The sequence below is a fragment of the Chlorocebus sabaeus genome, chromosome 25, assembly GCF_047675955.1.
Source record: "Chlorocebus sabaeus isolate Y175 chromosome 25, mChlSab1.0.hap1, whole genome shotgun sequence".
NCBI classification, from domain to species: domain Eukaryota; kingdom Metazoa; phylum Chordata; class Mammalia; order Primates; family Cercopithecidae; genus Chlorocebus; species Chlorocebus sabaeus.
Window position 1 is genome coordinate 50660864 of NC_132928.1, and position 12540 is coordinate 50673403.

Consider the following 12540-nt stretch of genomic DNA (forward strand, 5'->3'; position numbering starts at 1 on the left):
TGATAAACTGTTTTCAGGGAAAGTGAATTTTCTTCTTTTGAAGAGTGAGCACTGTATCCTTTTCCAGCCATTTTAATAACCTGTCTGCCATACATAGAGTTTCCTAAGGGTATTTTTTAAGTTGTATATAGACTTTTAAAACCCTTTAGTAAATGCCAGAAAACTCTTTCTGACCATGCTTGTGTGGTTAAGCTAAAAGTTAAAGAGAGCAATCAGGATATGATGAACAGCCAAGTTTGTTTTCATTATTTAAAAAAAAATTTGGCATAAAAGTTCGAGATTCTTTTTTTTTTTTTAAATGAGTTTAAAGTTTGACAATACACTGCTTCAGTTGAAATAAAGTCTTAACATCGTTTCTTTCATCCTGTGATGACCTTATGGCTAGGTGAAAAGCTACGAGTTCTTGGTTACAACCAGAATGGCGAGTGGAGTGAAGTTCGCTCTAAGAATGGGCAGGGCTGGGTGCCAAGCAACTACATCACCCCAGTGAACAGCCTGGAAAAACACTCCTGGTACCATGGACCTGTGTCACGCAGTGCAGCTGAGTATCTGCTCAGCAGTCTGATCAATGGCAGCTTCCTGGTGCGAGAAAGTGAGAGTAGCCCTGGGCAGCTGTCCATCTCGCTCAGGTACGAGGGACGTGTGTATCACTACAGGATTAACACCACTGCAGATGGCAAGGTAAGACCCGCTGGTCAGCACCTTTAAGCATGGACTGGCTGCTTTGTGAAATAATATTCAACGTGACTGAAGTGAAGTAATAGGTTTTATGTCTGACATGAAATAAAATATTCACTAGCTTTGTGAGTTTGGGCTTTTTGGCATGTTAGAGCTTGTTCTCTTGGAAAGAATATGGTAATAGAAATTTAAAAAACAGTATTATATTAGTATTTTAAAGATAAGCTAGATTTGAAGGTGAAGAATGAAGGGAACTGCTGTATAAGTTAGCTATTCTGATAATCAGTACACAAATACACACCCAGTGCACTGGTATAGAATTTATCAGTTAACATTGTATCATTGAAAATTAGAATATAGGAGGCCGAGACGGGCGGATCACGAGGTCAGGAGATCGAGACCATCCTGGCTAACACGGTGAAACCCCGTCTCTACTAAAAAATACAAAAAACTAGCTGGACGAGGTGGCGGGCGCCTGTAGTCCCAGCTACTCGGGAGGCTGAGGCAGGAGAATAGCGTGAACCCGGGAGGTGGAGCTTGCAGTGAGCTGAGATCCAGCCACTGCACTCCAGCCTGGGCGACAGAGCGAGACTCCGTCTCAACAACAACAACAACAAAAAAGAAAATTAGAATAATATCTACCAGAAAGTTCACAGAGTAAGAATTTAGACTTTTGAGCCTGGTGTCAATCACTAATGTATATTAACTGAAACAGATCATTCAGTCATTGAACAGTTTGTATATTGGGAACACCAGCCATGTTAATTAGGTAGAATGGGTTTGTTACAGTGTGTTTATACATTATAAACTACAGAACATGAGCTTATGTCTGTTGTTTTTCTGTTGAGCAGTAAATTTAGGTTGAATTATTTCTTGTGTTCTCCTCTATGTGATAGGCATGCTGTGGGGGAAGCACAGGCTTTGGAGCAAGCAGTTCTGATTGTGACCTTACATAAGTCTCAGTTTCCCTGTCTGTAATTAGATCCCACTTTATTGGGTTGTTGTAAGGATTAAATGAAGTAATTTCTGTAAGACATAATGACTGATACAAAGTAGGAAGTAAGTAAATTTTTAGTTTTCTTTCACTTTTGCACCACCATATAGACATAGTATGTTTCCTCTTGGCCAAACAGAACAGAATCAGATGTGTAGTAATGTAAGAGTGACTCAGCAGTTCTAGTTATTTACCTAATAGAAATGAGTGCATATGTATGCCAGAAGACATGTATAGGAATGTTCATAGCAGCATTGCTTCTGATAGCCAAAAACTAGAAACACCCACAGATCTAACAACAGTAGAATGGGTTAATAAATTGTGGTATATTCATAAAATGCAATTTCATTCAACAACAGAAATGAACATGGTACTGCTACACACAACACCATCAGGTAAAACTATGGCCCTCCAGCCATCTGCTTTTTCTTGTAAATAACATTTTATTGGAATACAGCCACACTCATTTGTTCATGTATTGTCTATGGTTTCTATTACTAGGCAGCGCTGAGTAGTTCTGACAGACACACTATGGCCACAGCCTAAAATATTTATTATCTGGCCCTTATGAAGAGTTTGCTGGCCCCTACTGTAGATGAATATCAGCTGACTCAACTTCAGCAAAGTTGAAGGATTAGTATTAGCTGGGGGATGAGGATGTGGGGAGTGGGAAGGACTCCTAATAGGTATGAGATGATGAGAATGTTCTAGAGTTAGTGGTGATGGTTGGACAACTTTGAGAATATGCTAAAACCACTAAATTGTATACCTTAAAATGATGAATTTTATGGTATGTGAAATATAATGCAAGTTTTAAAAATTTTAAAGTTTAAATTTTAAAATTTTTAAGTTGGGTGGAAGAAAATAGACATAATACATACTGTGTGATTCTGTTTGTAGTTCAGAAGCAGAGGCCAGGCGCAGTGGCTCATACCTGTAGTTCCAGCACTTTGGGAGGCTGAGACGGGCCTCATCACTGGAGGTCAGGAGGTCAGGAGACCAGCCTGGCCAACATGATGAAACCCTATCTCTACTACAAATACAAAAATTAGCCTGACATGGTGGCGCACGCTGTAATCCCAGTTACTCAGTTACTCAGGAGGCTGAGGCAGGAGAACTGGTTGAACCCGGGAGGCGGAGGTTGCAGTGAGCCAGGATCGTGCCACTGCACTCCAGCCTGGGCAACAGAGCGAGACTCTGTCTCAAAAAAAAAAAAAAGGAAGCAGAAGCTAATCTAAGGTGTTAGAAGTCAGCATAGTGGCTATCTTTGCAAGGGTAAATAGCTGGAGAGCATAAGGGAGGCTTCTGGGGTGCTGGTCATATTATAATTCTTGGTGTGGGTGACGTTTACATGGGTGAGTTTACTTTGTAAAAATTATAAATTTTCCGTTTATGAATTTTATGTATACTTTTATGTGTACACTAAAACAAAAGCTTCTTTCTTTGTTTGTTTGTTTTTGTTTTGAGACGGAGTCTTGCTCTGTTGCCCAGGCTGGAGTGCAGTGGCGCGATCTCGGCTCACTGCAAGCTCCGCCTCCCGCGTTCACGCCATTCTCCTGCCTCAGCCTCCTGAGTAGCTGGGACTACAGGCACCCACCACCATGCCTGGCTAATTTTTTGTATTTTTAGTAGAGATGGCGTTTCACCGTGTTAACCAGGATGGTCTCGATCTTCTGACCTTGTGATCTGTCTGCCTTGGCCTCCCAAAGTGTTGGGATTACAGGCATGAGCCACTGTGCCCGGCCAAAAGTGTCTTTAAAAAAAATAAATAACAGGCTAGGCATGGTGGCTCATGCCTGTAATCCCAACACTTGGGGAGGCCAAGGTGGGTGGATCACTTGAACCCAGGAGTTCAAGACCAGCCTGAGGAACATAGTGAAACCTTGTCTCTACAAAAAATTTTAAAAATGCGCTGGGCATGGTGATATATGTCTGTGGTCCTAGCTACCCGGGAAGCTGAGGCAGGAGGATCACCTGAACCTGGGAGGTCAAGGCTGCAGTGAGTCATGATTATGTCACTGCCCTCCAGGCTGGGCAATTCAGTGAAATCCTTATTTCTCAAAAATAAAAATTAAAGCTCCCTTGGGAGAGAAGGCCAGAGAATTCCCTCTTACTTTATATTTCTTATTGCTTAGCAAATTAACTATGTTGTAAGCAATTCTGTGAAATCCAATGTGGCTTTTTTTGTTTTTTGTTTTTTAAGACGGAGTCTTGCTCTGTCACCTAGGCTAGAATGCAGTGACGTGATCTCAACTCACTGCAACCTCTGCCTCCCAGGTTCAAGCAATCCTCCCACCTTAGCCTCTCAAGTAGCTGGGACTACAGGTGCACACCACCACGCCTAGCTAATTTTTGTATTTTTAGTAGAGAGGGGGTTTCACCATAATGGCCAGGCTGGTTTCAACTCTTGATCTCAAGTGACCCGCCAGCCTCAGCCTCCCAAAGTGCTGGCCACTGGTAAATTGTGGCTCTTTCTTTAATGGCCTAGACACTCAAATGTACATCGTAATTAAAATTATGAAATATTTGAATACTCTTACCAAAAACATCTAAATCAGTGGTTTTTAAGTTATGTTCTTTACAAGAGGGAGGTGATATTTTGTAAATGTTTACAAAAGACCAAGTCCTTGCTTGCTTACTTTGATCAGGGCATCTCTTCTTTACCTATCTTCTGTAGTTGAGTCCACAGTCTTGTGGCTTAAAAATATTTGAAGACTGGCTGGGTATAGTGGCTCACACCTGTAATCCCAGTAATTTGGGAGACTGGGGCAGACAGATCACTTGAGGTTAGGAGTCCCTGACCAGCCTGGCTAACATGGTGAAACCCCGTCTTTACTAAAAATACAAAGAAAAAAATTAGCCAGGTGTGATGGCGCATGCCTGTAATCCCAGGTACTTGGGAGGTTGAGGCAGAAGAATCACTTGAACCCTGGAGGTAGAGGTTGCAGTGAGCTGAGGTTGCGACACTGCACTCCAGCCTGGGCAACAGAGTGAGACTCTGTCTCAAAAAAAAAAAAAAAAAAACCATATATATATATATGAAAATACATATATATATGAAAATATATATATATTTGAAGACCAATGAGCTTGATGATCCAGAGAGAGATCTTGGAAGGTTTTCCCCAAGACTAATTTAGGAAGAATAGGAAAGGCAGATTAAGTAGGATTAAACTGAAGTTCTGTGTTTACCCTTGCAGTCATCATTTAACTATTTAATTTACCTCAATTAAGATAAACTCTTGCTGGGTATAGTGACGCAGTCTGTAATCTCAGCACCTTGGGAGGCCCAGGCAGAAGGATTGCTTGAGGCTGGCGTTTGAGACCTCCCTGGGCAATATAGTGAGACCCTGTCTGCAGAAAAAAAAATTTTTTTTTTTAAAGATAGCCTCCTATCTTCAGGCCAGTGAAATATGGGCTTTAAAAAAACAATTCTTAATCTCTTCTCAAGTTGTTTGGCTTTTCTGCTTTTCTTACCAGGTATATGTGACTGCTGAGAGCCGCTTCAGCACTTTGGCAGAGCTTGTACACCATCACTCCACAGTGGCTGATGGGCTGGTGACAACATTACACTACCCAGCACCCAAGTGTAATAAGCCTACGGTCTATGGTGTGTCCCCCATCCACGACAAATGGGAAATGGAACGAACGGATATTACCATGAAGCACAAACTTGGGGGCGGTCAGTATGGAGAGGTTTACGTTGGTGTCTGGAAGAAATACAGCCTTACAGTTGCTGTGAAAACATTAAAGGTGGGTTGCTGAGAATTACAGTTTTCAGGCATCTTTTTCTTTTGTGCTCAATCACTTGGAAATATGAGCATGCTCTTCTTTAACTTTGGAACACTTTCCACCCACTGGTGCCAAGCACATCAGCAAATTGTGATGATTAACCCTAGTGCCATTGCTGACAATGCAGAGGTAGATTATTCACTGCAATGCAATGAAACCCACATGTGGGAAAGGTCTGTCTCTGGAGGCTGTTGATGTAGATCTTAGTGGGAGGTTAGAAGCAAATTAAAAGTTATAAAAGCAAAATAAGCTCTTTTGCTTCCTGAGATCGACCCCTGCTGGACAGAATTCTTTGTGCCTTGTCTGAGAATCATGGGCCTCTTTCTTGTTCTGTCCTTCCTCTCCCTTATTGTTGTTCCTCCTGTCTCTTTGCAGTTAGATCACTTCTTAACATTCACAGAAATCTTTTTCCTGGTACTACTATATGTCTCCTTTAAACCTCCCAGTATCAAATTATAAGGTTTTCACTCACTTGATTGTCCCAGACCCTCAGTAACTGTCTCTGGTATATCACTCATAAGGGCTATTCTTTAGCTATAAGTAGTAGTCAGTTCTGTTTCTTAAGCATATTCTGAGTGTAAAGCAATATATAAGGCCTTGCTCTCTAAGAAGATTATGATCTAATCAAGAAGATAAGTATGTAAGCAGCTAAGTGCTAGGTCTCCTCATTCAAAGCCTGAGATATCTGGAGAAATAAATTGTGAGAGAACTGAAGTATCCAATACAGGGCTCCTGTGTTTCAGTTGATTATAGGACATGATTGCTGAATTTTGCTTCTCCTGCTAATTTTTACTCCAGGACATTTTTCTTTCTAAGTTGGACTTCTTAAAATAATAATCATTTCGGCTGGGTGTGGTGGCTTACGCCTGTAGTCCCAGCAATTTGGGAAGCCCAGGCAGGCCCATCACCTGAGGTCAGGAGACCGTCCTGGCCAACATGGCAAAACCCCGTCTCTACTAAAAATACAGAAAGTAGCCAGGCATGGTGGTGCATGCCTGTAATCCCAGCTACTTGGGAGCTGAGCCAGGAGAATCGCTTGAACCCAGGAGGCAGAGGTTGCAGTGAGATCGTACCACTTCACCCCAACCTGGGTAACAGAGTGAGACCCTGTCTCAAAAAAATAAATTAAAATAAAAATTATTTCTTGTAATATGCTAAAATATTCAAAAGATACTTCTGTTCACTGTTAAAGCTGAAGCTTTAGGATTGTGAGATGAATCAAATGATTTTAAGTTGGGGGTTTGTCCCTCTCGTTTTCTTCTTTCTTACCTTTCCCTTTTTCCAGGAAGATACCATGGAGGTAGAAGAGTTCCTAAAAGAAGCTGCAGTAATGAAGGAAATCAAGCATCCTAATCTGGTACAACTTTTAGGTGAGGAACCTTGCCTGAACCATAGATATCCTCCAAAAATGCTTGTCCTTTAACCCCTTCTTATCTCCAAATGCCTTCTTTTTTTTTTTTTTTTTTTTTTTTTTTTTTTTTTAAGAGAGAGGGTCTCACTCTGTTGTCCAGGCTGCTGTTGAAGTGATTTTCCCACGTGGGCCTTTCAGTATGTTGGAATTACAGGCATGAGCCACCATGCCCGGCCTTCCCCTGGTCCCCCAGCCCCAAAGCTTTCTTTTCAGTCACCATGGTGGAAGCTGCAGGTTTAAATCCACTTCAATAAGTACTTATTTTAATCAGTAGGTTCCATGTTTTAAAATGGCCCAAGAAGCAGTGGCCTGATTGATTTTAGTATATAAAACTGCTCAGTTTGTACTAATTGCCCCAGATTCAAAGTTCGGAAGTGTTCAAAATGGTACTGAACCAAAAACTCATGTAATGTTTTTGCAAAATAAAGAGACATTGAAGGACTGTTGAAGCAAATTAAAAACTGTGACCACACCCATCAGTTTACCTTTACAAGCAGGAAATGCTGTACTATGTTAGATTGGCTTTTCACTGTTCAGGTCACAAAGAACTCTTTTACTAAGCTCTTTTACTTTTTAAAAATAGGGCCAGATTTTTTTTTTTTTTTTTTTTTTTAGATGGGGGGTGTTTTTTGTTGTGGTTTTTTTTTTTTTTTTTTTTTTTTTTTGATATAGAGTCTTGCTCTGTCACCCTGGCTGGAGTGCAGTGGCATGATCCTGGCTCACTGCAACCTCTGCCTCCCAGGTTCAAGCTATTCTTGTGCCTCAACGTGCATCACCACACCCAGCTAAGTTTTGTAGTAGAGACAGGGTTTTGCTACATTGGCCAGTCAAGTCTTGAACTGCTGGTCTCAAGCGATCTGCCTGCCGCAGCCTCCCAAAGTGCTAGGATTACAGGCGTGTACCACTGCACCCGACCTCTTGTTGGTTTTTTATAAGGAATCTGCCATATATCAGTGAATTCCTTGACTATGGAAATGATGAAAATCATTTTACAAAGCAGTATTACAGGTGGGGCTCACATAGTCTTCAGCTTGTGCACAATTGCTATTACTTTTGAATAAGTATTGTTAGCCTGCAGTTGAGGAGGAGAATCATGCGCCATGTACAAAAGTCTGGACATGTTGGTTTCCTTGGCCTCTTATAGAATTAATACAAGCACGCTGCTTTTGCTCAAACAGACAAATACTCAGAGGCATATGAATTCCCAGAGAAGAATATAGTGGAAGCAAGGACTCCCATATAAACCATCTTCTTAATTTTTGCTTATTAATTTCAGAGAATGTGGTGGTAAAAAGGGAAAGATTACTGCCGAACTGGACCTGAAAAATTGTCAAATTATTCTTGACGAAAGTGGTTTGAAGTGTTTGAATGTACACTAACAAAAACAAGCACTATTCTTCAATTTTTAGGTGTCTGTACTTTGGAGCCACCATTTTACATTGTGACTGAATACATGCCATATGGGAATCTGCTGGATTACCTCCGAGAATGCAACCGAGAAGAGGTGACTGCAGTTGTGCTTCTCTACATGGCCACTCAGATTTCTTCTGCAATGGAGTACTTAGAGAAGAAGAATTTCATCCATAGGTGTGTAAAACTTACCTCTGACTAACCATGAAGCCATCCTGCTTGACATGCAGATAAAAGGAAGAATGTGAGAACCTTCCCAGAAAATTTCAGATGATTCAAGAAAGTAATTTCGTATTTCACAGGGCCCATTATAATGTCACTTCTAACTTGTAAACAAACCTACTGTACTCTGATTAAAGTATTAATAAGGGGCCTTTGCTATTCTCAAAACTGAGAACTCTCTTTGGAAAAAAAAAAAACAAAACATTACAATAGTGATGGGGTCTTGCTATGTTGACCAGGCTAGTCTCAAACTACTGGCCTCAAGTGATCTACCCATCTTAGCCTTCCAAAGTGCTGGGATTATAGGTGTGGGCCACCATGCCTGGCCAGAGAGCTGTCTTTATTTTGCCCAGCACTGTATCCAAGATCCTTTTTCACCATCTAGTGGCTTTTTTTTTCTTTTCTTCCCTTCTTGAGACAGTCTGGCTCCATCGCCCAGGCTGGAATGCAGTGATGCAATCTTAGCTTGCTGCACTCTCTGCCTCCTGGGCTCAAGCCATCCTCCCACCTCAGCCTCCTGAGTAGCTGGGACTATAGGAATGTGCCACCATGCCCGGCTAAGTGTTTTGTTTTGTTTTGTTTTGTTTTTTTGTTTTTTTGTTTTTTTTTGTAGACAGGGTTTCCCCATGTTGCCCGGGCTGGTCCTGCACTCTTGAGCTCAGGAGATACACCCACCTTGGCCTCCCAAAGTGCTAGGATTACAAGCGTGAGCCACCACACCTGGCCTAGTGGCTGAGTTTTTAAAATAGTTTTCTGCCTTAGTAAATAACTTAAAGTCTTGTAGAAAAGCATCTATTGCTCACCTATCCCAGTGTACTTATAAATAGGGACCCATTTTATAAAGCCTGCTTTATTCTGCTTCTTGATGAGTGCTCTACAGTGATATATCGTGGGCTTTCTAAGATGTTAGTGATTGTCGGAAAATACTACCATATTTGTCAGCACTTACTTAACTCTGCCTGTAACACAAAGAACCAAGAAGAGAGTGTTCATGACCATTTTCCTCACCGTCTGAATGGAATCACATTAGGGTTCTCTTTCCCACAGAGATCTTGCAGCTCGTAACTGCCTAGTGGGAGAAAACCATGTGGTAAAAGTGGCTGACTTTGGCTTAAGTAGATTGATGACTGGAGATACTTATACTGCTCATGCTGGAGCCAAATTTCCTATTAAGTGGACAGCACCAGAGAGTCTTGCCTACAATACCTTCTCAATTAAATCTGACGTCTGGGGTAAGGTTGAAAGGGACTTTTTTTTGTGTCATTTTATTTTTTTTTTAAATGCCTTGATTCTTTAGAGCTTCTCTTATGATGTTCAGTGTCCTCTACCTTTACCTGCCATTCTTCTTCAGTTATTCAGCAAGTATTTGTTAAATACCTCCTAGCTGCCAGGACTGTGCTAAGAACTTTGCATAAACAGAAGTATAGGCCTGGTGTGGTGGCTCACGTTTGTAATTACAGCACTTTGGGCCGAGATGGACAGATCACTTGAGGTCAACAGTTCGAGACCAGCCTGGCCAACATGGTGAACTCCCATCTCTACTAACTACAAAAATTAGCCAGGCGTGGTGGCACATACCAGTAATCCCAGCTATTCAGGAGGCTGAAGGCTGAGGCAGGGGAATTGCTTGAACCAGGGAGGCAGAGGTTGCAGTGAGACAAGATGGCACCATTGCACTCCAGCCTGGGCAATAGAGTGAGACTCTGTCTCAAAAAAAAAAAAGTTTAAAGAAGAAAGTTTAGGGCCAGGCACAGTGGCTCATGCCTGTCATCCCAGCAGTTTGGGAAGCCGAGGCAGGTGGATTACCTGAGGTCGGGAGTTCAAGACCAGCTAGACCAACATGGAAAAACCCCGTCTCTGCTAAAAATACAAAATTAGCTGGGTGTGGTGGCGCATGCCTGTAATCCCAGCTACTCAGGAGGCTGAGGCAGGAGAATCACTTGAACCCAGAAGGTGGAGGTTGTGGTGAGCCGAGATCACACCATTGTACTCCAGTCTGGGCAACAAGAACAAATCTCTGTCTCAAACAAAAAAGAGAGAGAGAAAATAAGTTAGTTTTAAAAAAGAAGTCCCTGCCTTCAGAGAGCTCACAGTCTAGATCTCATATTACATTGGAGTGCTGATAATCCTCTCTGTAAAGCATCTTATTTCCACATTAGGTTTGGTTTGTTTTTGTTTGTTTGTTTGTTTTTGAGATGGAGCCTTGCTCTGTTGTCCAGGCTGGAGTGCAGTGGCACAATCTTAGCTCACTGCAACCTCCATCTCTCGGGTTGAAGTGATTCTCCTGCCTCAGCCTCCAGAGTTGCTGGGACTACAGGCATGCATCACCATGCCCAGCTCATTTTTGTCATTATAGTAGAGATGAGGTTTTGCCATGTTGGCCAGGCTGGTCTCGAACTCCTGGCCTCAAATGATCCACCTGCCTTGGCCTCCCGAAGTGTTGGGATTACAAGCATGAGCCGTTGTGCCCAGCCTCACATTAGGTTTTATCACTCATTTACAGAGTACTGTGACACAGAGCTTTGTTTTTTTTTCAAGGGAAGTGTGATGAGGTTTCTGTTGGGGGAACCCACCCCCAGTATTTCACCATAGATTCTTTCTATTTTCCGTAAGTGTTGGCCGGCTGAGAAATAAAGAGAAAGTGTACGAAGAGAGGAATTTTACAGCCGGGCTTCCAGGTGTGACATCACATATCAGTAGGACGGTGATTCCCATCTGAGCTGCAAAACCAGCAAGTTTTATTAAGGATTTCAAAAGGGGAGGGAGTGAGAGAACAGGGAGTAGGTCACAAGATCACATGCTTCAAAGTGCAAAAAGGAGAACAAAGATCACATGCTTCTGAGGAAACAGGACAAGGGCAAATCAGAAACTCCTGATTAAGGGTCCAACAAAGATCACAAGGCAAAGGGCAAAAGCAAAGATCACAAGGCAAAGGGCAAAGAAGAATTACTGATAAGGGTCTATGTTCAGCGGCGCACGTATTGTCTTTATAAACATCTTAACAGAAAACAGGGTTCGAGAGCAGAGAACTGGTCTGACCTCAAATTTACCAGGGTGGGGTTTTTTCCCACTCTAGTAAGCCTGAGGGTACTGCAGGAGACCAGGGCGTATTTCAGTCCTTATCTCAACCGCATAAGACAGATACTCACAGAGTGGCCGTTTATAGACTTCCCCCCAGGAATTCATTCCTTTCCCAGAATATTAATTCTTGCTAGGAAAAGAGTTTAGCAATATCTTCCCTGCTTGCATGTCCGTTTATAGGCTCTCTGCAAGAAGAAAAATATGACTCTATTCTGCCCGACCCCGCAGGCAGTCAGACCTTATAGTTGTCTTCCTTTGTTCCCTAAAATCGCTGTTACTCTGTTTTTTTGCAAGGTGCACTGATTTCATATTGTTCAAACACACATGTTTTACGATCGGTTTGTACAGTTAACACAATAGTGGTCCTGAGGTGACGTACATCCTCAGCTTACGAAGATAACAGGATTAAGAGATTATTAAAGACAGGCATAAGAAATTATAAAAGCATTAATTTTGGGAACTGATAAATGTCCATATTAAAATAAAATCTTCACAATTTATGTTCCTCTGCCGGGGCTCCAGCCAGTCCCTCCATTCGGGGTCCCTGACTTCCTGCAACAGGTTTCATCTAGAATTTGTCTTAACTGATCTGGTTTCTACTGCTCTGAGAAGTAATATGACTTGGCTTCATAGACTGAAAAATCTGGAAATTTGGATTGTGGACCAATAGAAATAATCATAGGATTCTAAGTCACTTTTAACTAGAAATCTCAAATTCAAATAACTGTGACAAAAATCAAATTTTTTTCTGCTCTGAATTTTATCTGATTTTAAGTGAATCTGTTTTTATTTTACTACTCTTATATTAGCTGACTTTAAAACTATTATACTTATTAGATACAATGGTTCTCCCTTATCCTCAGGAGAATACATTCTAAGACCCCCCCTTGGAAGCCTGAAGCCAAGGATAGTGTCAAGCCCTGGGTATATAATCTTTTTTTGATCTGATAAC

The 12540-nt window shown here is 41.8% G+C and overlaps 1 protein-coding gene across 9 annotated transcripts in view; it reads left to right on the forward strand.

The window, feature by feature from the left end:
* ABL2 (ABL proto-oncogene 2, non-receptor tyrosine kinase) overlaps positions 1–12540 on the forward strand; it is a 127113-nt gene that overhangs the window by 98667 nt on the left and 15906 nt on the right. For all 9 annotated transcript variants that reach the window (XM_037985896.2, XM_037985898.2, XM_037985897.2 and 6 more), the window contains 5 exons: positions 386–681; positions 5153–5425; positions 6750–6834; positions 8285–8462; positions 9555–9739. In XM_037985896.2, the coding sequence (XP_037841824.1) occupies positions 386–681; positions 5153–5425; positions 6750–6834; positions 8285–8462; positions 9555–9739 (1017 nt within the window). The remainder of the gene's footprint in view (positions 1–385; positions 682–5152; positions 5426–6749; positions 6835–8284; positions 8463–9554; positions 9740–12540) is intronic.